We start from the raw sequence: 25,234 nt of genomic DNA, 5'->3' as shown, positions 1-25,234 counted from the left end.
AACGGTGCAGTTGGCCTCGATGAAATTGTATCTTCTAAAACTATTTAAGGGGACGAAAATATATTAATGTTTTAGAATTTACGCGAGGAAGTTGAAGTTGGAGCAACTAATATTAAAGGTATATATAAAGGTATATATATATATATAGTATCCTTCCTCAATATATATAGTAGTGCTCGCAGTACATATATAGCCTATAGACGAGCGAAGCCGGGGCAGGCGGGTTGGTGAGTTATAAAACCGTCTCAAGTGTACCTAAATTTTGCATCTTTTCCAAAACACAAAAGTAAAGTGCTCCATGCGACTAAACATATTTCCTTTTTGTAGAATGAAGATTTGCGTTGTTATTTTTAAAGGAAATCAGTCTGATTTATCTGGACAATTGCTTATAAACTTACGTACAATTCTGCCAGCTTGTGCGGTACCATAAACTTTTCGATGCCAAGCATAGAAAAGGATTTTTAATACCAATTTCGGATTCATCAACATCAAATGCGACACCGTAAATACGAGTTGCAGTTCAAACCGTTTAGTGTCTACCGTTCATATAAACAAGGTAGGTTAAACTGTCGGCGGAGCCATAGAATATTCATGCGGTAAACAGGCGCGTCAGTGATTTCAGTGCGCCCATTGTAAAGGAAACCTTATTAGATTCTGGTAATTGTTTCACTAGAACTATAGACACATCTTTTTCCGCGTCGATTATTTTGTTGATTAGAATTACAACTAGCTTCCTGGAACGTTGTTGCCGATGAGATATATGGAGTAGATCACATATGTTATGATTAACTCACTCCATGTCCTAGCTATTGGGTTAGGCCAGATTATATGTTAATATATGAGAATTATGGCTCGTATGCTCATATAAATCTTCCTGCAATAAAGAAAAAAATTTAAATACAGACTTTTTAAATGTCATGGGTTACCTAAGACTTTTTTATTACTTTACTTGCAATATTCGCTGTTAGCTAAATATCATATTGATTTTTAAATCGAATAAACAAAGGCTAAAGAGTAAGGTTGAAACGGAACCCACTAGAATCACGAAACGACTGGTTCAATCCCGCTAAAAGTATCTCAAATGTTTCCTTACGGTAGTATCGGATATGCAAAAACTGGGCAGGATTTTTTCCCAAGATTGCAATGCTCCAAGGAACTGCTTATTCACAAAGAGTGCTAACAACTAACAAACTCAGATTCTTCGCTTGTTAAAGGTTGTTAACGCTCCCTTTGATGCCTTTGTGCAGCTCTCCCGCGAAAAACATCGTGTTTCAGAAGTTGCTGTTTTTCTTTAAGCTGCTATTATTGTAATGACATTGAAGGTTACTGCTTTAAAAGTGAAGCGTACTGAGATTTACTGAGATTTAAGCCCTATGTAGTATTGCTTCTGTGCAGGTTCTAATGGTGTCTTTTGATGATAAGTTCAACTAAGCCTGACGTAAATTATGAACTGTATCGGTTTTCTTCTACTTTTGGTTAAGTTGAGTTTCGTTATATTTATACTTGAAGATACGTTAAAAATAATTGAACCTTTTGCGTCTAAATGAATCCATTCACACTACTTTCGCGTAAGTATTATTCTAAATGGAATAAATTAATCCATTAAGTACATCAACAATTTTGGAGCATTTTTTTTTTAATTAATAATGCAATATAGTAAAAACATCAGAGAACGTAACAGAATTCTAATCACGGCGAAATGGACTTCAAATTTACTTTTGAAAATCACAAAAATGTTCGTGCGAACTCCGGCAGGTGCAGACTTGGCTTACCTTTTTGCTCCAAGGATTTGCCCGATAGTAATGCAAGTTTCATGAGATGTTTTTTTGTGGTTTTACCTGAAATAAGTGCTATAGAAAAAGCGCGAAAAGATTTTAAGGGATTCCTTTTCCTTAGAACGTGTTTTGCTTGATAGTTTTGGTGGAATATCGAGCTGAAAATATTAACAAGGTTTCGTAGTTTATTTTAGTAGGCCAAGCTGTTTCGTAGTTGTTTGTTCAAGGGTAGTTTGAACTTATTAAATGTTTAGTATGTTAGATTTGAATTTAAAAGGGAGGTAGGAACTGTGTTTGTTCGTTGTAGTCTTGTAGAAAATATCGTATGTTTAAGTATCTGAATTAAAAACGTATAACATTGCTTCAAGAAATATTACAAATATATTTATATTGTTTTAATAAAAATTAGGGAAATATTACTAGAAAGGTTAACACGATTAATTTAAATAGTGTTTATTCTGTATAGTGGAAAGTAATGTATACTTTATAAATATATGTGCTGTAAATTTACGAATTACCCTAATACTAGCTGCGCTTCGCGGTTTCACTCACGTAACTCCGTATCCCGTAGAAATATCGGAATAAAAAGTTGTCTATACGTTATTCCAGTTGTTCAGCTGTCTACGTACCAAATTTCAATGCAATTGGTTCAGAAGTTTTTGCGTGAAAGAGCAACAAACACACACACATCCTTACAAACTTTCGCATTTATATTAGTAGGAAGTAGGATTGTAAGGATAGAAAGAAAAAATATTTCCAGTTAGTCGCTATATTTGAAAATAATACACAATTTAATTATTGTGAATTCATATTTATACTTAAATATACACTTTATTGTTAGAGCTAGACCAAATTTAAATGAAATAAAAAAATACAATCGAATTTCACCTTTTTTTAAGTAGGTAAAAAATTACCCTATTTGATAGCATCAATAATGTTAAGATCACTTAGTGGCTGCAGCTCTCTCCTCGTTTTCCTGTTCTAACTCCTGTAACTTCTGCAGCATTCGCAGCCTTCTCCTTTCCATGGGTGTCTTCAACCACCACGCATTGGCTGCTGCATCCTGGAAAGTGTTTAGCTGTTCTAAAAAATCTGTAAAAATCGGCACAGTTCTACCTGAGAATAGCGCATCAAAACAAACTTCAGTTTTATCATAGTATTATTACGACTTAATTTGTAATGATGTGTTTTCAACTACGTTAAAGATAATATTTTGCGGATAACGCAAATACATATTTAAATAATATTCACCTTAGCACATTAACCGGACATTATCTAAAAAAACTATCACCAAAATCTAGATTGCTTTTTTATATCTATGAGTTCTTTGGTATTTATTGGAACAAAGAAATTGTTTCTTTGTTATAAGACTAGCTTTCCGCTAGTGTAGTCAATGGAAATTCCCATGGGTATGAGAAATTTGAACTCGGTAAACCAATGCTAGAGAGTGCTCTAGAATCCAAACTAAGATGGGCTAGAAAAATCATATCATTAAATCTCTCCGTTGCAATGTGAAAAACAAATAAACACTTTCTTTTTACAATTTCAGTAAGGATAACTACAGGATTATTTTTATGTAATTCTCGGCAATGGAGCTTGTGGGTCACCTGATGGTAAGCGCTACCACCGCCTGTGAACATTATGATCTACAGATGGATTGCCGACTTCAAATTGGAAAAAAAAATTAAGAAAGGATTGACGAGGATAATAAAGAAAAGGGCTGGAAAGGATAAGGAAATATATATAGGTCTCCAGATCCCCCACTCACCGAACGAAACCCAACAGTATGTTATTTCACACCGGTCTTTTGTGGGGGTGTGGTGCTTCCCCAGTGCGAGCTGGCCCAATTCGTGTCGAAGCGTGCTCAACTACCACATAACAAAATATGTTATATAGAACTCACGTGTTCCGCGTACACGGGCTCCCGAGCGCTTAACTGGACTGCTATTTCTTGTGCAGTCAGTGATCGTACTCGTAACTGCAGTCTTCGCTTGGTTGTAAGCACAGAGTCTAGGGCTCCTATTAGTGTACCTGTAATAGGATAAGACCAAACTACATGAATATAATTTAAAGTTTTATGGAATTAAAATTATAAATGAAGCATTTTTAAAGAATAGAAGAATACGCAATTCGAATATCACGAATAGTAATGATAATAAATAATAAAAATTCTGGATTGTACACAAAGAAATTGCCAAAAATAATACAGCACAAGAAGTTAAGGCGAGTGAGAAGGCGGTCTTATCGCTATTGAGCGATTTCTACCAGACATTCAACCACAAAGCAAAGGAAAAGCTGCGAAGTAACAGAATGTTGTTATAGGCAAAAAAAAAAATTAACGTCATGTAACGATGTTTAAAGTTACCTGAAAATTTAAAAAACCATTAATGTTTGGATTATTAACATTTTATGTCTTACTCATTTATAGATTTCTAATCTGAAACTATCAAGAAAATCATAAATTCAATAAAAATATAACTTCACAAAAGACGAGACCAACATTTACACCAAATCGTAAAACATTGCATACCAATAGTATACGAATCGGATACCCTGGATAAACAAGATATATCTAATCTAGGAGATAGCGCGCCCGCTCTGTGCAGTTTTGTGCGCCACATAAGCGATATACTGCCATAATCAGCTTTGGGGATCTGAATAACTTTAGCGTAGCATTGGAACAGCAGTTTCTGCTCCGCCTCCCATGGTGTTCGGGATGTGCCGATGAATATAACGCGATCTTCTGGGCAGATTCCTGGATGCAGAGAAGTTTATTTGTAGCTGTATGAAAAATAATTGTAATTCACCAAAACACAGTTTCAACTAGCACAGGCTTTAGTTTCTACGAATGTAATTGTAAAAATTAAACAGTTTATTATTATCGCTAAATAAAATTATCCATTCGCCCGGAGTGTGTTTGTGTGAACGTGGTTGTCGCTCATTGAAAATGCAGCTTATTAATGTTGAAATAATTGTAGAAATTAGTTCAGTGGTTTTTGTGTGAACACATTACAAAAATACAAATGTTTATTTCTTTGTTATATTAGTTTAGAAGTAGTTTACGTGGTACTATATATTTTTTGTGTTTGTAACATCGTAACTTTTAACTGAGTGAACCGATTTTATTATTCACTTATATTTGTAAGAAGGTGCCATTTGGATTTTTGCCTAGTTGTAACAATTTGAAGGCGATTTGTTATTTCGTCTAAATAATTACTGTATTATTACGTTTAAGAATTACAATAGCAAATTTTCTTCGTACATATTTTAGGTAACAATATGATATACCTTTTATGATTTTCACTAAATCTTTCTTCAATCTTTTCGGATCCGTTTTATCCGTTTTTGGTATTTTCTTAACAAAAGGCTTTTCAGCCTCATCCATCCATATAACAGATGGCTGTAACAGTCTTGAGACTTTCATAACCAAATGTATCAACATTATTAATCCTGATTTTCCAGGGTACTTTCCCACTATATTAGCTGGTGTTAGATCGAATAACATAGCACCAGTTTCACTGCAAATAGCATTAACAAGCATCTTCTTTCCGCTTCCAGAAGGCCCTTATTACAAAGAATGCACGTATTATGTATATACTATATTTATTTAATATATTATTATTGTTGTTTTGATAAATAAATCAAAATCCTGTTAATACTATAAACTTAGAAGCTTGTAAGAATGTATGGATGTTTGTTACTCTTTCACGCAAAATTCTCTAATGGGATCTGTATGAATTTTAGTATTTTTATTTTCAAAAATCTATCCCCTTCTTGCTTTCCATAAAAGAAAAAATAAGCTATCTCTACTCCCGAGGTTAATAGCTTCCGTTCCTGTGATTTTTCCAGAATAAAAAATATCCTTCTCGGGCCACAAATTATCTTTGTACAAATTTCATCCAAATCGGTTCAATGGTTTAGGCGTAAAGAAGGGACAGACAGACTCCTGTCTGTCTGGAAACTGGAAAGATACTGGAAACTGACAAAGTTACTTCTGCATTTATAATTTTAGTACGGATTTACTATTTGATCTAACATTTTGCATTTAATCTCTAAATGAATTTGATGTATTTGAAGATGTTCCATTTATACATCTCCTTATTGTATGCTTTAGTCATATTGCGTTACCATTCTGTAAAAGCCACCAGCTACTTAATTATTTATTTTAATAGTTAAATATAAACAAACATACCTGATAATAAAATTGATCTAACAATAGGCGCATGCGTTCTGACGTATTCAGAACCAAGAGGCAGAATACAATATTCTTTCACCAATTGCCGTATGTCTCCCAAGGACGGTGATGGTTCCCTTCCTTCGCATCTCCATTGAGCTCCCACAAAGCTCTTTTCACCTATATAGTCATCTATGCTAACAATCGGATGGGGTCGGATGATACCATTGGTAACTAATTCCTCAAAAAGAGATTCTGTTGTCCTATCCGGCGTAAGATCTTTCTCTTTCTTTTTCTTACTCTTTTTTCCACCGCGTCGGACCTGAAATCGTTAAAAAGTTTGTGATAAATGTCACATAGTCAAAGGCTAAGAATCACTTTGAATCTTTGTATTTTTTCAGATATTTTGACGATTGACAAGGCTTCTAAACGAGTACTAGTTGAATCTTGAGCTTGAATAACACTAAGAAATAAAATCGATAGACATGAATATATTATAATGTTACAATTAATTTCATAGATTCAACCTTCTTTTGTGGTTTTTTAGACTTCTTTCCTTTATGAGCTCTGTCTCTATCGAACGCCGCTTGCAATAGATCGAGTTCAGTTCTCATCAAATCATCTACAGTGTTCCTTATTTCTTGTTCGATTTTTGCCATTTTTTCACGTTCTATCATTTCAGCATCATATTTCTCATGAAGGTCGTCCTCGTCTTCTCTATATTTCCATATGTCTTCATATCTACAATCATAAGGAAATTTGTGTTTTGATTTCAGTAGATGTTATGACGCAATTAACCATTATTAATACTATACGATTAGTTTAGTAAACCTAAATATCTATAAAAATTATTGCCACTGTGAAATAATAATGTTAACGCTTATATATTATACTTACTCCTCGTTTGTGTTTATTATTTCTTGCAGAAATGATGAGGCTGTGCATTTAAATGTATAAAGATCTTCTAATTCGTCTTTGTCTTTGTTTTTATTTTCATCTGTTTTATTGCTTTTCTTTTCTTTGCTGTCCTTACTTTTTTTCGAATCTTTAGACGATATTGGTGAGAGCTTACTAAGTTCACTATCAGCACCCGTTCCTTTGCAACAGACATACTTTATTTTAACTTGTGTTTTGTTATAATCAGTTAGTGTGCACACATGTATATTTAATGTAATAGTGTTGGATTACTACATGAAGAATCACAACAAATTTTAAAATTTAAGTATTTACCTTGTCTACTAAACATCGCGCGACTGCCGCCAGCGTCTTCGGACGGAAATTCTGGCAGACGTGTGGTTCTATCGTAATATTCTGTGATCCAGCGTCTTAGCTCGTCACTGATTCGCTCAGTAATTTTAGCCTCATGTTTTGCTCGAAGCCTATCCTCGATGTTTTCTAATGCACCTTGATATTCCTTCTGGTTTTCTTGCTGCAATAGACGGCGCGTTTGTTTCACCTGAAATATGTCGTTGGGTTTTTATTAATTTATGCAATTATACAAACATTGCTTTCGTTAATTTCAATACAATTAAATTTAAAACTATAAATAAATAGTACAATCTCGCTTTCCTTATGAAAAAAAAAAATCCGATAATCTATAGATATATATACTTTCAGTCTTTCTTAGTTCAGAACACTGTCGTTAACAACTGTTTCTCGTGTAATCACCTAATGTATTCAGAATAAGCTAACTAACAATAATGAAGGTATAAAAAACAGCGATAGAATAAATTACCTCTTCAGCTCTTTTTATCTCTTTGGATTCTACATATGGGAGCATTTCCATTCCAATTAGGAGTTGTTCCTGTAACTTTCTTTTCTTAGTGGCTCGTCTAGCAATAAACCCTCTCCAGACTCTTTGAATGGCGGTGGCTGCTGTAGAGGACATTTCGCCTCTCTGATCTCTTCCCTTCTCTTTCAGGAGACGAATTTCCTTCATAAACTGACCTCTGTAAAGTTTTTATTCAATTAAGTAGTATTTTATATTATAAAATATACTTGAGGCTAATATTTTAACGAGAAAAGAATAGATTATATATTAGATAGTTAAAATTTTACACAAAAACCAGCTAGGCTTCATGAAATATGTTTTATTAGCAAATTTTTGTAAACAAAATGCTACCTTAGTCGCCCTTGCCTCGCTCTTTCATGACTCTGTATAATGATTACAGCTTGTTGTTCTGTGAGGACCAGTGGTCTAGGTTTAGCTGGCTCATGTCCTAGCTTTCTTAGGACATCTGTAATGAACTGACGTCGATCGTCGACTTCTTGCTGTCTCTCTCTAACGAAGTATTGTGGGACACAAGGTTCTGCTTCTAGAGGGGTGACGTTAAGTCTTCGTAACGCCTAACGAAAAAAAATGTTAACAATTTTATTTCCAAACCATAAATATGATTAATTGAAAATATATCTGCAAAACAGTGGTGGCTCAGTGGTGAGAACCTCGGACTTCAAAAATCGATAAGTCGGGGTTCGAGAGCGGGCGAGCGTGCAGGAAATAAATTGATTTTTCAATTTATCTGCACATGTGGATAACATCACCACTGCTTAAAACGGTGAAGGAAAACATTGTGAGGAAACCGGCATATCCAAGAATCAAAAGTTCGACGACATGTGACATCTGCCAACCCGCACTTGGCCAGCGTGGTGGATTATGGTCTGAACCCTCATAGGAGGCCTGTATCCCAGCAGTGGGAACGTGTATGGGCTGATGATGATGATGATGATACCTGCAAACACAAACTGCACAAAGCACTTAACCATCACGAAAAAGCAACAGTTTCTGAGAGAACTTCAATTTATGCTACCTCATCATCATCATACGTATAGTCCGATAGATTGAGCTCGACCCAGTCATGTTTTATTTCCAGCAGTCTTCCCAAACACGCCTCCAGCAGTCGTTTAACAATCAAGCGCTTCTGTGGCTGCCCTATTTGGTCGTACACCAGGTCCAATCTTCCAATCAGGATGGTATATCTCACTCGAAGTTCAGAGAGCAATGGATAGAACGTCGATTTCTCAGCGGATCCAGCCTCGAAAACCGCTTCGTCCGCTTGAGTCGCTTCTCCTATCAATTCGGATGTTTCGCAAATTAATGCGTTGTAGGTTTTAGATGACATTATAGATACTATATCTTATTGTACGTTCAGTTATGGAGTATTCAGTACAATTGTAATGAAAGTGTTAGTAGTTAGTTATAAATATAAACACATGTTTCCAGGCGACGGTTGTACCCGAGTATCGAGCTAACTTATTCGTTGCTATCGTATGTTTACGCTTAAATGAACATACAAACTTTGTAAGGGAATTATTATTTGTTGCGGAATATCCTATTAATATTATAAATGTGAAAATTTGTTAGTATGGATGGATGTTTGTTACTCTTTCGCGCGAAAACAGTTTATCGTAACTGTATGAAGTTTGGTTGAGATATGGATTATATACATTATCTGATATAGCACATAGGCTTTTTACCCGGGTACCACGCGAACGACGCGGGTTACAGCTGTGTTATTTTAAATAATCAAGTCGTTTAATTAGGTAACAATATGATATTGGTATATAGTTTAATATATTACTTTTATCTTTTCTTTTTGTCTTTTTTGTCCGTTTTTTAGTTATTATTATAATATTATATATTTCAACCTTCTAATGAAAGGAATGAATTAAGATCTTTTCTGTCAATTAAAAAATATATGGCTAATGCCTTTTTTAAACATTAAACCAGCGGGATTATAAGACGAACGACGTTTTTAATTACATTATAATGGTATATACATGTGAAAACTTGTAATTGGCCTTATTCTCTTTTTTCACTTTACTACGATTGTGTTTATAGCTGTAAATTTTCTTTTAATTAAATAAATATGTAAATAAATATTTGTATAAAATGTAGTTAGCCTCTAATGGCTAGGCTTGTTCCGGTGGGCCTAATGATCCCACAGGGTTCCTTAATCTTCTTTATTATAGGTGCAAACATTTAACATTATCCTACAATTTAATTAAATTCGATGTCCTTATATCTTAGTATTTAAAAGTGTTAATAATTACAAGATTCGGGATGTATGTATATTGTTACACGTAAGTGTTGTTATGTGTTGTTGTGTTGTGTTGTTTTGGAAATCTTTGGGGGAGGCCTATGTCTAACCTTGGACGTCCTAAAAGGCTGCAACGAAGTGTTGTTATTATTTTATTTCTCTATGTATACTTTAACACATATTTGTTTTGAACGCCATCTATTGCTAATTCATAAAATAATCTCAATAAGTTGGCTGGAAAAATTCACTTGCGATCTATAAGGCCGCTTATTGAAACTGGTAAATATATTTTTTGTGTGAGTTTAATAAAGTGTAAAAACATAAATCCTCATACTACAATTAATATTTGGTCACAATATTATGCGATTTCTTCCTCAAAAATCGCATCCTATCCTATCCTACTTCCTACTAATATTATAAATGCGAAAGTTTGTAAGGATGTCTGTGAGTTTGTTACTCTTTCACGCAAAAACTACTGACCCGATTGCAATGTAATTTGGTACGTAGACAGCTGGACAACTAGAATAAAATATAGGAAACTTTTTATACCGATATTCCTACGGGATACGGACTTGCGCGGGTGAAACTGCGGGGCGAAGCTAGTATTATAAATGCGAAAGTTTGTACGGATGTGTGTGTGTTTGTTGCTCTTTCACACAAAAACTACTGAACCGGTTGCACTGAAATTTGGTACGTAGACAGCTGGACAATTGGAAAAACATATAGGCAACTTTTTAACCCGATTTTTAACCCGGGGCGCAGCTAGTTAAGATATATAGGAAGGTATTAGATATATAGGAAGGTATTAACCATCTCATATTCTAACCAGGCCTTTATAATTTAGTTTAGTGTTCGTACGTGTGTGGGTAGATCAGTAATAAAGTCATTATGTGAATAAATCGTAACGACTATGTTTACAGGTATCGTCGATCATTAGGCATTACCGTCATGTGGCAGTATACAGTTTCTAGATTGTTCCTTTTGGGACGTTTACGATACGTCTTCAAGCAGTACTAATTCCAGTGTGAAATGGCGCTATACAGCTCGGTCTTTTTCCCTTATTGGAATTATTACTGCATTAATTTGTTTTAAAATTAAATACACTTACTGAGTTATCGTGTATAACGCAGTGAGTATACTTTTACATACCTACATCAGCTATCTGCCGGTTTAATTCCCATCAGATTCGGCACGGCCGTTACAGGGATATTCAGGCAAATATTGTAACATTTACCGTGTAAGATAAACATAATATAACAAACAGACACCCCGATTTTATTTAACGTTATAATATATAAAAATATTAAGGAATTATTGTCAAAAGTATTATGTAAATTTAGGTCTTATATTAATAACTAGCAGTCCGCCCCGGCTTCGCCCGTGGTACATATGTAGCCTCCCTCAATAAATAGACTTTCAAATTGGACCAATATTTCCTGCGATTAGTGCGTTCAAACAAACAAACAAACAAGCAAACTCTTCAACTCTTGAATTTGTCCTTTCTAGATATATATAAATCTATGTTATTTTATTATCGAAGAGAAATATACTTTGTTTTCAACGAGCGAAGTAATTATGCATTATAAGCTTTTTGTAGTGATGAGTTTTAACAATAAGGCTTGAAAATTATCTTGTAAGTAACTATCCGTTGCCTGTAGCTTCGCCCGCGCGATCCTAAATAAATCTATGGTACAAACTTTCATCCCCTATTTTATCCCCTTGGGGATAGGATTTGTCAAAATCCTTTATTATCAGATGCCTACGTCATTATATCTATATGCACGCCAAATTTCATCCCGATTCGCTCAGTGGTTTGGGTTGTGCGTTGATAGATAGTGAATCAATCCTTTTTTGAGTTTTATTTTATACATAAAATTCCCATGTCACAATTTTAGTTACTGAACTCCTCCGAAACGGCTGGACCGATTCTTATGAAATTTTATGTGCATATCGGGTATGTGGTGGCTCAGTGGTGAGAACCTCGGACTTCAAAATCGATAAGTCAGGGTTCGAGACCGGGCGAGCGTGCAGGAAATAAATTGATTTTTCAATTTATCTGCGCATGTTGATAACATCACCACTGCTTAAACGGTGAAGGAAAACATCGTGAGGAAACCGGCATGTCCAAGAATTAAAAGTTCGACGACATGTGACATCTGCCAACCCGCACTTGGCCAGCGTGGTGGATTATGGCCTGAACCCTCATAGGAGACCTGTGTCCCAGCAGTGGGAACATATATGGGCTGATGATGATGATGATGATGATGATGATCGGGTATGTCTGAGAATCGGCGAACATCTTTTTTTCATACCCCTAAATGATAAAAGTAAAATAGCAAGAGAGAAAATTAGTTGATTATATAACTAAAGCGTGTTTTTAATGTTTATTCACTATAGTTATTTTTCCTGTACTTATTAATGGATACATACGGAATAATTTTTATATGTTTGCTAGTCAATATTAATGACCGTTTATCGAATTAGTTTCTCACAAAGGCACATCACTAGCGAAGTTAATGTAAGAGAAAAAAGGTGTGTTAAATAATTATCCTTCATGGTTAACTTGTCTACAACCTTGTGCTTTTTAATGAAGTTATAAGGGTTATGCTAAAAGGAGTGCTATGCGATACTTTTTGGATAATATGAGCCTATCTTTTTGTATTAGAGAGTTTACCACTACGTGTTAAAATGTAACATTATTAATCAATTAATTATATCTTCACTACTTAGTATAAAACAAAGTCACTTTCTCTGTCCCTATGTCCCTATGTATGTTTAAATCTTTAAAGCTACGCAATGGATTTTGACGGGGTTTTTTAATAGATAGAGTGATTCAAGAGGAAGGTTTATATGTATAATAACATCTATTAAAATACCCCGAATCTAACACGTGAGAAGCCGCGGGCAAAAGCTAGTAATATATATAAATTACATGTCACGTTGTCGGTCTCGGTATATCAGGGTACAAACCGTACCCTCATACCGTACCGTACCCGTGCTCATAAACCAATTAATTTAAGAGAAAAAATTCATTTACAAAGCGAACTGTTGGTAAAGAGTTTAAATACATTTTTCAAGACACGATGCCAACTAAAATCCAAAATATCCGCTAAAACAATTCTGAAATCATAAAACTCGAACGACATCGTAACGTACCATCTCGCACTTGAGAAGTTATTAAATAATTTAAAAGCACATTTGAATGTCGTAACATAACTGCGCGCCACAGACTGGCTGAATACTTTAGTATTTATGTCGATATCTGTCTTTAATATATTCTTTTTTCTCTACTGTCAAAAAGGTTTCTAATGTCACTTGAAAAAAATTATCTCTGCTCTCAACAAAAAGGATGGTTTAGACATTAAATTTAATAAACATTTTACATATTAAGTCTCCCCGTGACCACGCTCGCTGTAAAGTGTTTGAAACGTCGGGTTAACAATATAATGAATAAATCGCGTTTAAAATCCGTTAAAAAGTTTTTAATTTTTAAATGTATAATACTCGCGTAAAATCAAACACAAGAAAATACTAAGAAGGATGGTTATTTTTTTGACTCTATGTTGTCGTGTCTCGTGGCCGTCAATCGTCAAACAGTAATTCAGTTAATTATTCGTCTATTAAGAAACAACTTACTTTCTTATACATTAAAAGAAAAGAGGAGACTAGGACACATTTACACTCGTTTGATGGTGAAGAAATAATCTTGGGCGCTATGTTTTTACTCTGTGGCACGACGTTACAGTAATGCTTGTCATTTTGAGACTTATAAATTGAATGTAAAGCACATGCGATATTGTAAATGGCCCCAGATTTTACGAAAGAAGGAATTTTAATAAATATGATAAAAAGATTACTTTGAGTTGCGTTTTATGTTCGTATTAATGTATGTGCTATATTATTAAGTATCTAGATAATTTTGTAAAATCGTTTTTCAAAAGACTTTTGTCCAACGGCAAAGGGACAGTCATGGCTGATAATCTTAATATTATAGATTACCTGGTCGCCCCGGCTTCGTCCGTGGAATATGTAGCCTATGTCACTCAGCGAAGTTGCAGCTTGTGAATAGTGAAACAATTTTCAAAATCGGTCCAGCGCTTTTTGCGTGAAAACGTTACAAAAATACAAAAGTTTCATCTTTATACTATTAGTGTAGAAAACGGCGACTGACTGACTGATCTACCAATGCATAACCTAAACTACTGGACCGATCGGGTTGCAATTTCGCAGGCAGATAGCTAGCCAGTATGATGAAGGCATCCGCTTATAAGGGATTTTGATAAATTCTACCCCCAAAAGATAAATTATGAATGGAAATTAGTGCCTAATATATGTCCAGCACGCGGACGAAGCTGTGCCTAATAAAATGGAAGCAAATGATTAATCAGGCATTCTCAAATGCGTCAGTCATTTATAAGTTTCACTCAAACCGCGAACTCGCGAAAAAACCCATCAATATGTAGCAATCTCTTATTTAACGAACGAACTGCGGACAGTGGTTCAATTGTTTTTCGTTTCACGGTAATTGACTTGCGGTGGATAGCCGTTGAATGTATTTTAAATTTAATCGACGGACGCGGAGAGGATTCTCGTTCGGAAATCGGTTATAGTTCGAATGGGAAAATCATCTTTATGTGGGTGTGTTTGAATGGATTTTGGTGTGATGATGTAATATGTAATTTTTTGAAATGGTATATGAGGAGAGAAAGATACCCAGATACCCTATAATTATTAGAAATGTCAAAGTAACTCTGTTTGTTTGTCTGTCTCACCCTTTCCTGCCTAAACCATTGAACGGATATGGATGAAATTTATTTTTGTTAATTTAAGACGCGATAAAATAATTAGGATTGTATTTTTTACATAACGTTAGAACTATGCGGAAAAATCTTCCGGGCTGTCTATTTTTTCAATGACTAGGGATTTTTATTGGTATCGTTAATTAAGAGATTTTTTTGTCTTGTATCATTCTACGCATTATATATTTATTTTACATTAGCCGTCCGCATTGTTCTCACATAAATACATAACACGGAGAAGGAATTCTCTAAATTTATTATACAATGCACTACAGTACTGCCAATAGGATTGTATAGAGACATAGATAGATCACTAGTACATAGTAAAAACAACAATTTCTCCGTTTATTATTCGTCTTTAAAAATGTATTATCTATTCTTGCTTCAAGATAACTATTTACAATCATAAATGTTTCTGATAAATATCGTTATTTGTTTTTATTAGGAAAAACTCATTACATCTCAATATTCGCAGAAAAGGTTATTTAAATTAAAACTATCATCAATTTGGCGTGCACGTGACCATAAAAAGAAATGCAATCTTCAGTAAAGCGATGGAAGGGCATCAATTGTGGGTCAAACAGCTTCCTCAGTAACGTTCCAAAGAAATTAACGAAAGAGTAATGTGGTTAGAAATTTGCTGCTATCCTTCTACTAATCCTACTTCCTATTAATGTCCTACTTATAATATAAATACTAATATTATAAATGCGAAAGCTTGTAAGGATGTGTGTGTGTGTTTGTTGCTCTTTCACGTAAAAACTATTGAGCCGATTGCAATGAAATTTGGTACGTAGACAGCTGAACAACTGGATTAACATATAGGCAACCTTTTATCCCGATATTCCTACGGGATACGGACTTACGCGGGTGAAACCGCGGGGCGCAGCAAGTATATTATACACAACAAACAACCGTGTAAAAGATTTAACACGTTTCAAATTCAAGCTAAAAGGAGCTATTGAAATTATCGCAACACCGTGCTGATAACTCGCTCCATTGTTTTGGGTTAATAAATTCAGAATCACCATTGCTTGTTGTATCGGAACAATATAAAATTATAGCGAGCTGGTACCATGTTTTACACTAGCCAAGCATTGTATGACCACGTTAAATAGCACGGTGTCTTTGGCTCGAAATTATGTAGTGTTCATTGGAATTATTGTATGTGGTGTTTTATGTATCTATAGTTTAAAGGTTTATGGTGAGCTGATGCAATATGGAGAATTTTCCTGATTGCGACAGCTGAAGGAGGAATAATTATGTAGTGTCTGAGCAGGAAGCATGCAAGCAGCATTTTTTTACGATATATAATAATAATAAAAACTTTATTTATCCATACCTTACATTGACATTGCATGTGTGGCTTGAATTCTTGAACGAAACCCTTGAAACTATGGACACTAGTCGTTTAAACTAGGCCGAGCCTGTACCTCAGTCAGACAGTATCTTCCCACTAATACAATTTAGTAAAATATATCAATACACTATTTCATGCAATTTTAATACGAAAGAAGACAAGCGTACGTAAGGTTACAAAATAATAATTATAATGAAGGTAATTCGATATAACCGATCGTTGATGACGGGTAACAACGCAAGATGTGGAATGAGCTAAATATTAAGTACTAGCTGCGCCTCGCGGTTTCACCCACGTAAGTCCGTATCCCGTAGGAATATCGGGATAAAAAGTTGCCTTTATGTTATTCCAGTTGTCCAGCTATCTACGTACTAAATTTCATTGCAATCGGCTACGTAGTTTTTGCATGAAAGAGCAACTAGCACACACACGTCCTTACAAACTTTCGCATTTATAATATTAGTAGAATGGGATTATAATTTGTAATATTAAAAAATTCATTTTATTTATAACTGTGTTGTAGTATTATACTATTTCAATATTAATAAATACTATGTAGAATTGATATTAGAAGAAAGGTTGATCAATAATATTGATTTGTAGAAATACTTTTATTTTATTGTGTCTTTAATGGATGGATACACAATGGTAAAATTGTAAATATGAATAGAAAATAATAAGTCTTCGACACAGAAAATTTAATAAAAGTCTAATTTTGATTCTTTCTTTATATGCAGACATTACTGTAATGGAGTTTTAATGAGAAATGCATTTGATTTAAGATATCATTAAGGGTCACATATTGCTTTCAAAAATGGTATTCGCTTGTGGACAAAGCTGATCCCATTCTCTTACAAGGGTGAATATCATCTACAAAAGTAATCTCTTGTCATGAGGGGTGTGAATCACGGAATTTTCCCCTTCATAATGGGATGATTTTAGTTGAATGGGGTGGCCGATCGACGTGACTCGCCAAAGAGATGTCTTGAGGTGAAATTGCTAAGATATGGCATTGAAAATAGTTTGTTTTTTTGTTCGAAGCCGCCAATCGAGCCGTTGGTAAGTAACCACCAGCATCCATGAAGAGATAAGGTTTTTTCAGGCTTTTAGCAAAACGGGATAAATAATGAATCATCGACTGGAATATAGGATGGGAAGGAATAGGAAAATGATAGGGGCCTACGGCTTCCCCTATACTGTATTAATTAAACATGAATACAAATTTATACTTTGTGTTTAAAAAAATATCAAGTATTTTATATTTCTTTGAACAGTTTCTGTTACGTTCATATTATTTTGCTCAAGTGGGAATAAATGTATATTAAAATACATTTGTGACTATAAATATATCCTATCCTACTAATATTATAAATGCGAAAGTTTGTAAGGATGTGTGTGGGTGTGTTTGTTGCTCATTCACGTAAAAACTACTGAACCGATTGCAATGAAATTTGGTACGTAGATAGCTAGACAACTGGAATAACATATAGGCAACTTTTTATCCCGATATTCCTACGGGAGACGGACTTACGCGGGTGAAACTGCGGGGCTTAGCTAGTTATGAATACGATTAATTAATTTATGTACGGTTAAAACTGTATAAAGCAGATTTAATACATAGTAATACTAGAAAACGTTTTAGCGCAGAACTTTATATATTACAATATAATGTATAATTTAAACAAAGAAGGTTATATGTTCACTATGTGTAGTGCGTAGTTATAAATAATATAATGCCACATCCAAATTTTAAAAATGAATGTCCTTTATAAAGCGAATACTCAATTTATGATGCTCAGTGATCCAGATTTACTGTCGTCAAAAGATAACATTCGCACCTCTGAAAAATTGCTTTTGTTATATTAAATTTGAAATCCTTGATGAAAACGAGCCTGTGAAAATATTGATAGAGTTGATTTTCGTAGATAACGCATGGTCCAGGTTCAATTACTGACTAAAATACTGATTTGAAAATTGTTTCAAAATTCAATATTGTTTATTTGGAACGAAATGTTTCCTTTGAATATTAAAACAATTAAAAGAGTTGTGTTTTTTTACTAATAAAAGTTAAATAATTTCTTATTCTTTATCTTGTTACTGGATTACGCTTTGGGTTTTCAACTAATGGCCTAATTCTTTTTGTCTATACAAATATTATAAATAGGAAAGATTTGATTTTTTGTTTATTTGTTTGTTAGAAATGAATAATAGAAAAAACTACGCACGCTTTTATTATATTATTATACCAATGCGAAGCCGGGATGGGCTGCTAGTGTTTGATAAGAATATGTTGTCATTTGGTCTGATCATTTTAGATACAGTAGTAATTAAAAACCAAGAATATTTTATTATCATTGAATGTAAAGTTTGAATACTGAACTACAAGAACGATTGAACGCATTAAAGTTAATTTTGAGACGAAATTTCAAAGCCATTCCATCTAAACATTTCACATTAACATCTTTTATATACAATTAAAGAATGAATTCCAACCCTTTTAAAGTCCAAACAATGCCTTTAGTCTGTTTGGCAAACAATAAATTGTTTTAAGACGATCGTGAGCTGACTTCTAACTTTAAATCGTTGAGTCTTTATCACGTTCTATCTTTTATACTTGATCAATGGCTGACGACAAGACCTTTCTGTTTTTAATGATTATTCGTTATTTATTGTTAAATTATTCCGGTGGTTAGTTAGGTTCAATTTGTGTAATATTTCGTAGTAAATCTAGTATTTAAGAGCACTACATGATTTAGGGTGATTTAGATTATGGAAACGAGAAGTTTTATAATGCTTTAAAGTATTAAATTCATTATAATTAAAAAATCGATCACCACTGCCCATGAATATTCACAGAGGTAGTGTCTCTGCGTATCATTTAATACTAATTAGGCTTTTACACAATGAAAGTTTCAAATTTTATAAAGTTTTATAACACAATAATTAAAATAATTTTAACACTCGAAAGAAGCAATTTATCAAAGAACCAATCTTGCTATCTAAAGGAAGCGTTTCTGCATCGTTACGTTAAAATTTCAAGACAAGACGTATCTTCCATTAAAATTTCGAACTCAAAAGTTGAGTAAAAGCTTCTTTCCACGCATTTCAGTTTAACTAATGAGTTGTTAAGAGTTGGACATTTTAAGGGGTGAAGTTAGATCGATAAATGTCGAAGGAATGTTTATTCAAAGTTTGGACGGTGGACGATTTGTAAGTGAAAGGATTATTTTGTGTTAATTTTTTGTTAAATATAAAACATTAGAGAATATTATAATCCGTAATGCAAAAAGTGCACCTAATTTTTTTTTATTTAATTAAAGTTCGTGAATCTGCCCGCCTACGGTCTGTTACGATTCGAAAGAAATAGCTTTATAATAAATGAACGAACAGATGTTTTTTTAGAATTGCACTGTAAATTTTAAAAATTATTTTGTTAGTTTGTATTTACAATTTGTGTTTTACCAATAATTATCTAGTTTGTGTTTAAAAACAGAAATCTCATTTATATTGTGTTGTGATTGACGACTGGAAAGAAGGAATGGACTGGGAAGGGTAGGGAAGATGAAACGGGCAATTTCTTGGTGTACAATAAATAGTTAACTATTATACTTATTATTACTTAAATTATACTAAAAACAGTTTTTTATAAGCTGTCCCTCACACAAAAGAAACCAAAATATTACAAAGCTGCGCGTCTAAAATCAAACACGAGATAATATCAAATGTTGTCGCTCCCCATTCCAACTTACTTAAAACCTGTTTAATAATGGATTTTCGCATTTAAAATCCTGCCGATACCTCAATCGTCACAAACGAGTCAAATCAAGAATTCCCTTTTGTTTCACCCCTTCGACTATCGAGTTACAAAATATTGTCCCTTCGCTTGAATATTAACTGCGGAACCCTCTATTTAGCGATCCCTAAATTACTCGTAGTATATTAACCGGTGGAATAAAGCTAACCAGTTTGAATTGACCTTTCGAACCCTAAAGAATTCATCTATTTTCTTGAAATATATGTTTGCAAATAGCTCTTAATATATTAGACGGTGCGTTACGCTTATGTAGGTTTGTTGTCAAATCTTCGAATGTTTTAATGCAGTTGTGTTTGTAAATTGAGATACCATCATAAATATAAATGAGATATGATACATTATAATATTAGTATTGATTAGCGAAAGGGCTGTGAAGACGACATAAAATGTATGTTATATATTGGTGCCTTAAATATTATTTGATTTGTATTATTGAACGAAATGATTATGTGAAATAATAAATAATTCTTTTACGCAAAAAACCAAACCACCTTCAAATTATCAGACCAAATTTGAATGCAACCACACGCAAGGCTTTCAATTGCAAATGAAAAAAATATCTTAAAAATCGATTCAGCCAGTCGAAAGTTATAATAAAATTATTAAAAACATTTTAATTAAAATTCATTTCATGAAGTCGGTTGAAAATATACGCTGTATATCAGTGTTAAATTGCTATTGTTTTTAAGATTGGAGATACGGGTAAGATTTTACTCCAAAAACCGTCAACCCTATATCACAAGCAGGGTCTAACGCACCCCGCAAGGCGAGAATAATATGAAGTAATCGAGTTGCGCTTACATCGTGTCGTCAATAGGGCCTGATTGAGCTGTAACTATATTACTGTCAGAGACTGATGAACTTTACGCTTTGCTGCGGTCTAAGTGACCTGAGCTCGCAGTTGACAGTTAGAATTTTTCTGCATTTTAATAAAATGATATTTCAATATGTCTGATGCACTTAATGTCAATGTATTTGTTGATTATGTTTATGTATATATAGACGGCTATTGTTCTTATAAAGGTATAAAAAAAGCATATAACCAAAAGTCTCTGAGCTTATTTTTCTAAATACGACACAGATAAAACTAAAGTGGCTAAAGAAGTTACGCCAATTATAAAAGAGAATAAATATAATGTAAGAAACAAGTACTTTAAATTTGAACAAACTGATAAACTATTGTATTTCGAAATTCAATTCAGTTGGTTAAAAATCATCATAGTCTTGAAGAGATCGCTACTTAGCGATAAGACACATTTGTACATGTTTTTTTATTGTTTGTTATTTCTGTCTTTTGTGTGTGCACCAAAGTATTAAATAATGTTATATTAAATGATAATAATCATCCAAGTTTTGCGTTGCATAACATGGATGCAAGATTACGCTACCGGTAAAAACGACAGCTAACAAAAACTAAACGTCTCACAAAGTTTATATCCACGGATCGAGTCAACAACACTTCAGACGAACAAAGTTATAATCATGTGTAATAACAATTCTGCCGCATCTTTAGAAGTTGCTGTGTATTCGCGTGCTATTATATGCAGAGCGTGTGAGCAAACTTTACCCCTGTATGCATTGACGGGTTAGTGCATAGACAATTGCGTTTGCGCGGTTGGTGGATGGCAATGTACTGTTTGTATATTTTTATATTCTCATTTTTGTGTTTTAGATTGTGAAAAACTATACGAGACGTCACATAGGTACAGGTTCATGGTCGTATTTTTAAACAATTAGCTTTTGCCCCCGGTTTCGTACGCATTATAGTCTGAGTAAAGTCCCTTTCCTCCCCCCTATTTTCCTATGTTACTATAAACATAAACGTTCCTCTCGAATCACTCTATTAAAACAAACCCCATCTAAAACTGTTGCGAAGTTTTAAAGGTCTAAGTACAGAGACACAGACGGCGGGAAGCGATTTTGTTTAATTGTAATCGCTTATAAAATGTACCACGGAATAATTTAGCGGGCTCAAACGTCATGTCTGGAGCGTAGGACAAAGATTCTCGCGAAGGGACACCTGAGGGATCGATTCGTTTTGATACTTTCAATTATTCAATGTAAATGACCGAGGTTTGGTTGATCGAGCTATGAATATATTATTTCTGTGAAATTAATAATTTCAGTATTTGTTGCGTTTGAATGTATTGCGAATTAAAATTGCAATGAAAACTCAGACTTATTTTAGATGCTTATTTTATAAGATAATTGTGTTTTTAATATTATGAACGCGTAAGTCTGAAAGTATGGATGAATGTTTGTTACTCTTTCACGTATAAACTACTGAATGGATTTCAATTAAAGTTTTGCAATATAGCTTAAACACCAGAATAAGACATGAGCTATATACTTGCCATTGCCCATGGATTTGTCCGTGGGTTAAAAATTTCTTTAATATTATGAATTCGGAAGTATGTTTTTTGTCTGTTTTAATGTCTTTAAAAAAGGTTTACATGTATAATAACATGTAGCTATTCGGAATTTAACGCGTGTGAAGCCGCGGCCAAAAGCTACTTGAAGTATAAAATTTCAGCGAACTTAAAAGAAATCCAATAAAACATGGGAAGATTGTGGCAGAAGTGGTTCCCGGTAGAATAAAACTCACTTGAATAACTCAAGCCGACTTTCTCGTTAAAAACTCATTCGCTGCACAATATCTTAGTGCTGGGTATTGGGGTTACAATTAATTTCAGCCGCTTGTGGTCGCCTCAGACGGGCTTCCTCTGTCGCGTTCCGCTTGGGACCTTGACATGTGATTATATCTGTTTTATTTATTTGTTTGCTTGTTTTTTGTATAGATGCAATATTGTAGAAGAAAGCGGTGATATTGGAGGGTTCGCGAAGTGGTTTGCCTTTATATAGTGGGGAAATCTTGCATTGACGGCCCCCGGCTCCCGGGAAAGAGGCCGAGGGTTATGTCAGATTACGACTAAAACCCCACTGTGTACCGTCGACAGTACGGACGGACGATATGCGGCTCGAGCCGCATTGGTGAAGGGGCCACGGGTACTTGTTGGCATTCTTCCGCGACCTAATCTACTTAAATTGCCAAACTTTCCATTTTGTAGTGGATAAAATGTATTTTATGATTGGTGACATGCAGACGTTTATAAAACTACAATGATAAAGTCCAAGTGTAAAATGTCGTAGTTTAAAGTGTACCAAATTGTATACATTGTGCGTTAGTAAAGTGCTCGCTTCGTTTTAGATCAAATGAGTAATAATAACCAAACAATAGTTTTGTGGCGACCAGCTGACCAGCCACACAACCGGTTCTGCGTGCTCTTCACGAAGCCTACAGGAGACAGATCGCGACTAGCTTTGACAACGAATGTCCGCTTGATTCGTTCTTTATATATTGTAACGTATTGTACGCATTAAATGTAATTTTTTTTGGACAAAAATCATACTTCATTAACAACTCCCGGCAGGGAACCCGCAGTTTTAAAAATTATTTTAAATGACAAAACAACCTTTGATCAGTGTATTGTCATAATAAAACAAATAAATGACTCGGATATGTCCATTCTTTTTCATGTATTCCATAATACTTTTTTTAAGTTTTCGCCAAACTGCTAAACAGTTTGTTGGCGAAGCGCTATAACAGATTTTTATTAATCTATTGAACCCTGACTTAGATATTTGACAAAATGTTTCTTTATAATTTTATTTTTTGCTCCTATCAACAATACATCGTTCACTTCGTTCAAAATGAATAACAGTACCAAGTGGAACACACCTAAGGGGCAGAGACACAAATGTGTAGGTCCAATACAAATGGTGAATCGACCGCACCGATCAATTTTAAAACGGAATTGCTTCGAATGATACAACCCGCTTCCTTATCTGTGGATTTATGTATGCTCATAGCGAAATGGATGTTTAAATTAAACCACGACGTATTAAATTAATATTGCTTCTAACAAAGCGAAGTAAGGTACTTCGTTTGATATATTTTAGATGGATGGAATTGCTGTCCTGTTGTTTGACAGTTTTGTATTTGTAGACTTGTGCTCTGGAGATTCAGTGACATTTTGAACGAATATTTGAATGAATTAGTTTGGAAATTGACGGCTTAAACTAGAAACAATTTATTGTTATCTGTCTATACAAAAACAACAAAATTTTAATGTCAATATATAGGCCAAATGTTATACAAAAATAAAGGTTTAGTAGAATTTGTCAGTTTTTTTTTAAATTAAAAACTGTTTAACGGATTTTAAACGCGATTTATTCATTATATCACTAAGCCGACGTTAATAAAGTTGTCAGTTTGTCCTTGCCTTTCAGATAATCTTTAAATGCTAAAATTGAAACTGTAAGGATGACAATTATAAATTAAACACCATTTATGAACTTCACCTGTATGTTTGTATAATTGATCCCCGCATACTCGATTTGCCTAACTATACATGGATAGTTTTAATTCAAACTTTAACTTAACTTTAACTTTAAAGTAACCAATACAATAATTTCATGACTTTATCTTGTTATCCTGATTACTATCGCCAGGATGAAATGATTTCTTTTCTCACGTATACTCTGTATAAAACGCATGTATTTTAACCTTCTCAAACTACATTTACATTAAAACACGATTCCTTAAGCACACTATACATTTTTTTTTATGTCATAGCGGGCAGCTGAGCTGGTGGTTCGCCTGATGGTAAGCGATCACCACCGCCCATAAACATTCGCAAAGGTAGTACCTCTGTGAATGCGCTGCCCGCTTTTATGGGGTAAGGGAAAAGGAAAGGATTAACGACTGGAAAGAAGGAACGGACTAGGACGGGTGAGGAAAAGGAAACGGGCCTCCGGCCAACATATGTAATTATGCCATAGTATCACATAAATAGAATGCAATATCATATAAACGGAATGTTCAAAATTAATTTATCCTTCAGTTAATTAAAACGCAACAAAAATGGCTGGGTACTTTACTACATTACGCTAAGTACCGCGGGAGATTGTGTACACCGTGCAACCGGCGCATTTCGAATTATTCTGTTAATTATTACTAAGAAGATCACGCGACTCCGCAACGTCTCAAATAAATTAAGTGCCAAATAATCTTCTGTTAAAATTGAGTTCAAATTATACAATGTTTGCTTATTTAATACTGGATGCGCCCCGCGGTTTCACCCGCGTAAGTCCGTATTCCGTAGGAATATCGGGGTAAAAGTGGCCTATATGTTATTCCAGTTGTTCAGCTATCTACGTACTAAATTTCATTGAAATCGGTTCAGTAGTTTTTGCGTGAAAGAGCAACAAACAC

At 34.2% G+C, this 25,234-nt stretch overlaps 1 protein-coding gene across 1 annotated transcript; it reads right to left on the bottom strand.

Annotated features, from left to right (window-relative positions):
* Positions 1-2,718: 2,718 nt before the first annotated feature.
* On the bottom strand, positions 2,719-9,068 carry LOC119828747 (IQ and AAA domain-containing protein 1-like). The gene is made up of 11 exons (XM_038350990.1): positions 8,757-9,068; positions 8,072-8,295; positions 7,685-7,898; positions 7,180-7,405; positions 6,847-7,045; positions 6,477-6,690; positions 5,968-6,271; positions 5,064-5,339; positions 4,306-4,530; positions 3,679-3,806; positions 2,719-2,838 (listed from the first exon to the last, which is right to left on the bottom strand). The coding sequence occupies exons 1-11, from the start codon at positions 9,066-9,068 to the stop codon at positions 2,719-2,721; spliced, it is 2,442 nt and encodes an 813-aa protein (XP_038206918.1).
* Positions 9,069-25,234: the final 16,166 nt, after the last annotated feature.

This window comes from Zerene cesonia, chromosome 8 (genome assembly GCF_012273895.1).
Source record: "Zerene cesonia ecotype Mississippi chromosome 8, Zerene_cesonia_1.1, whole genome shotgun sequence".
Classification (NCBI taxonomy): Eukaryota; Metazoa; Arthropoda; class Insecta; order Lepidoptera; family Pieridae; genus Zerene; species Zerene cesonia.
Note: the sequence above shows the minus strand (reverse complement) of the source record. Positions and strands in the feature narration are given on the sequence as shown.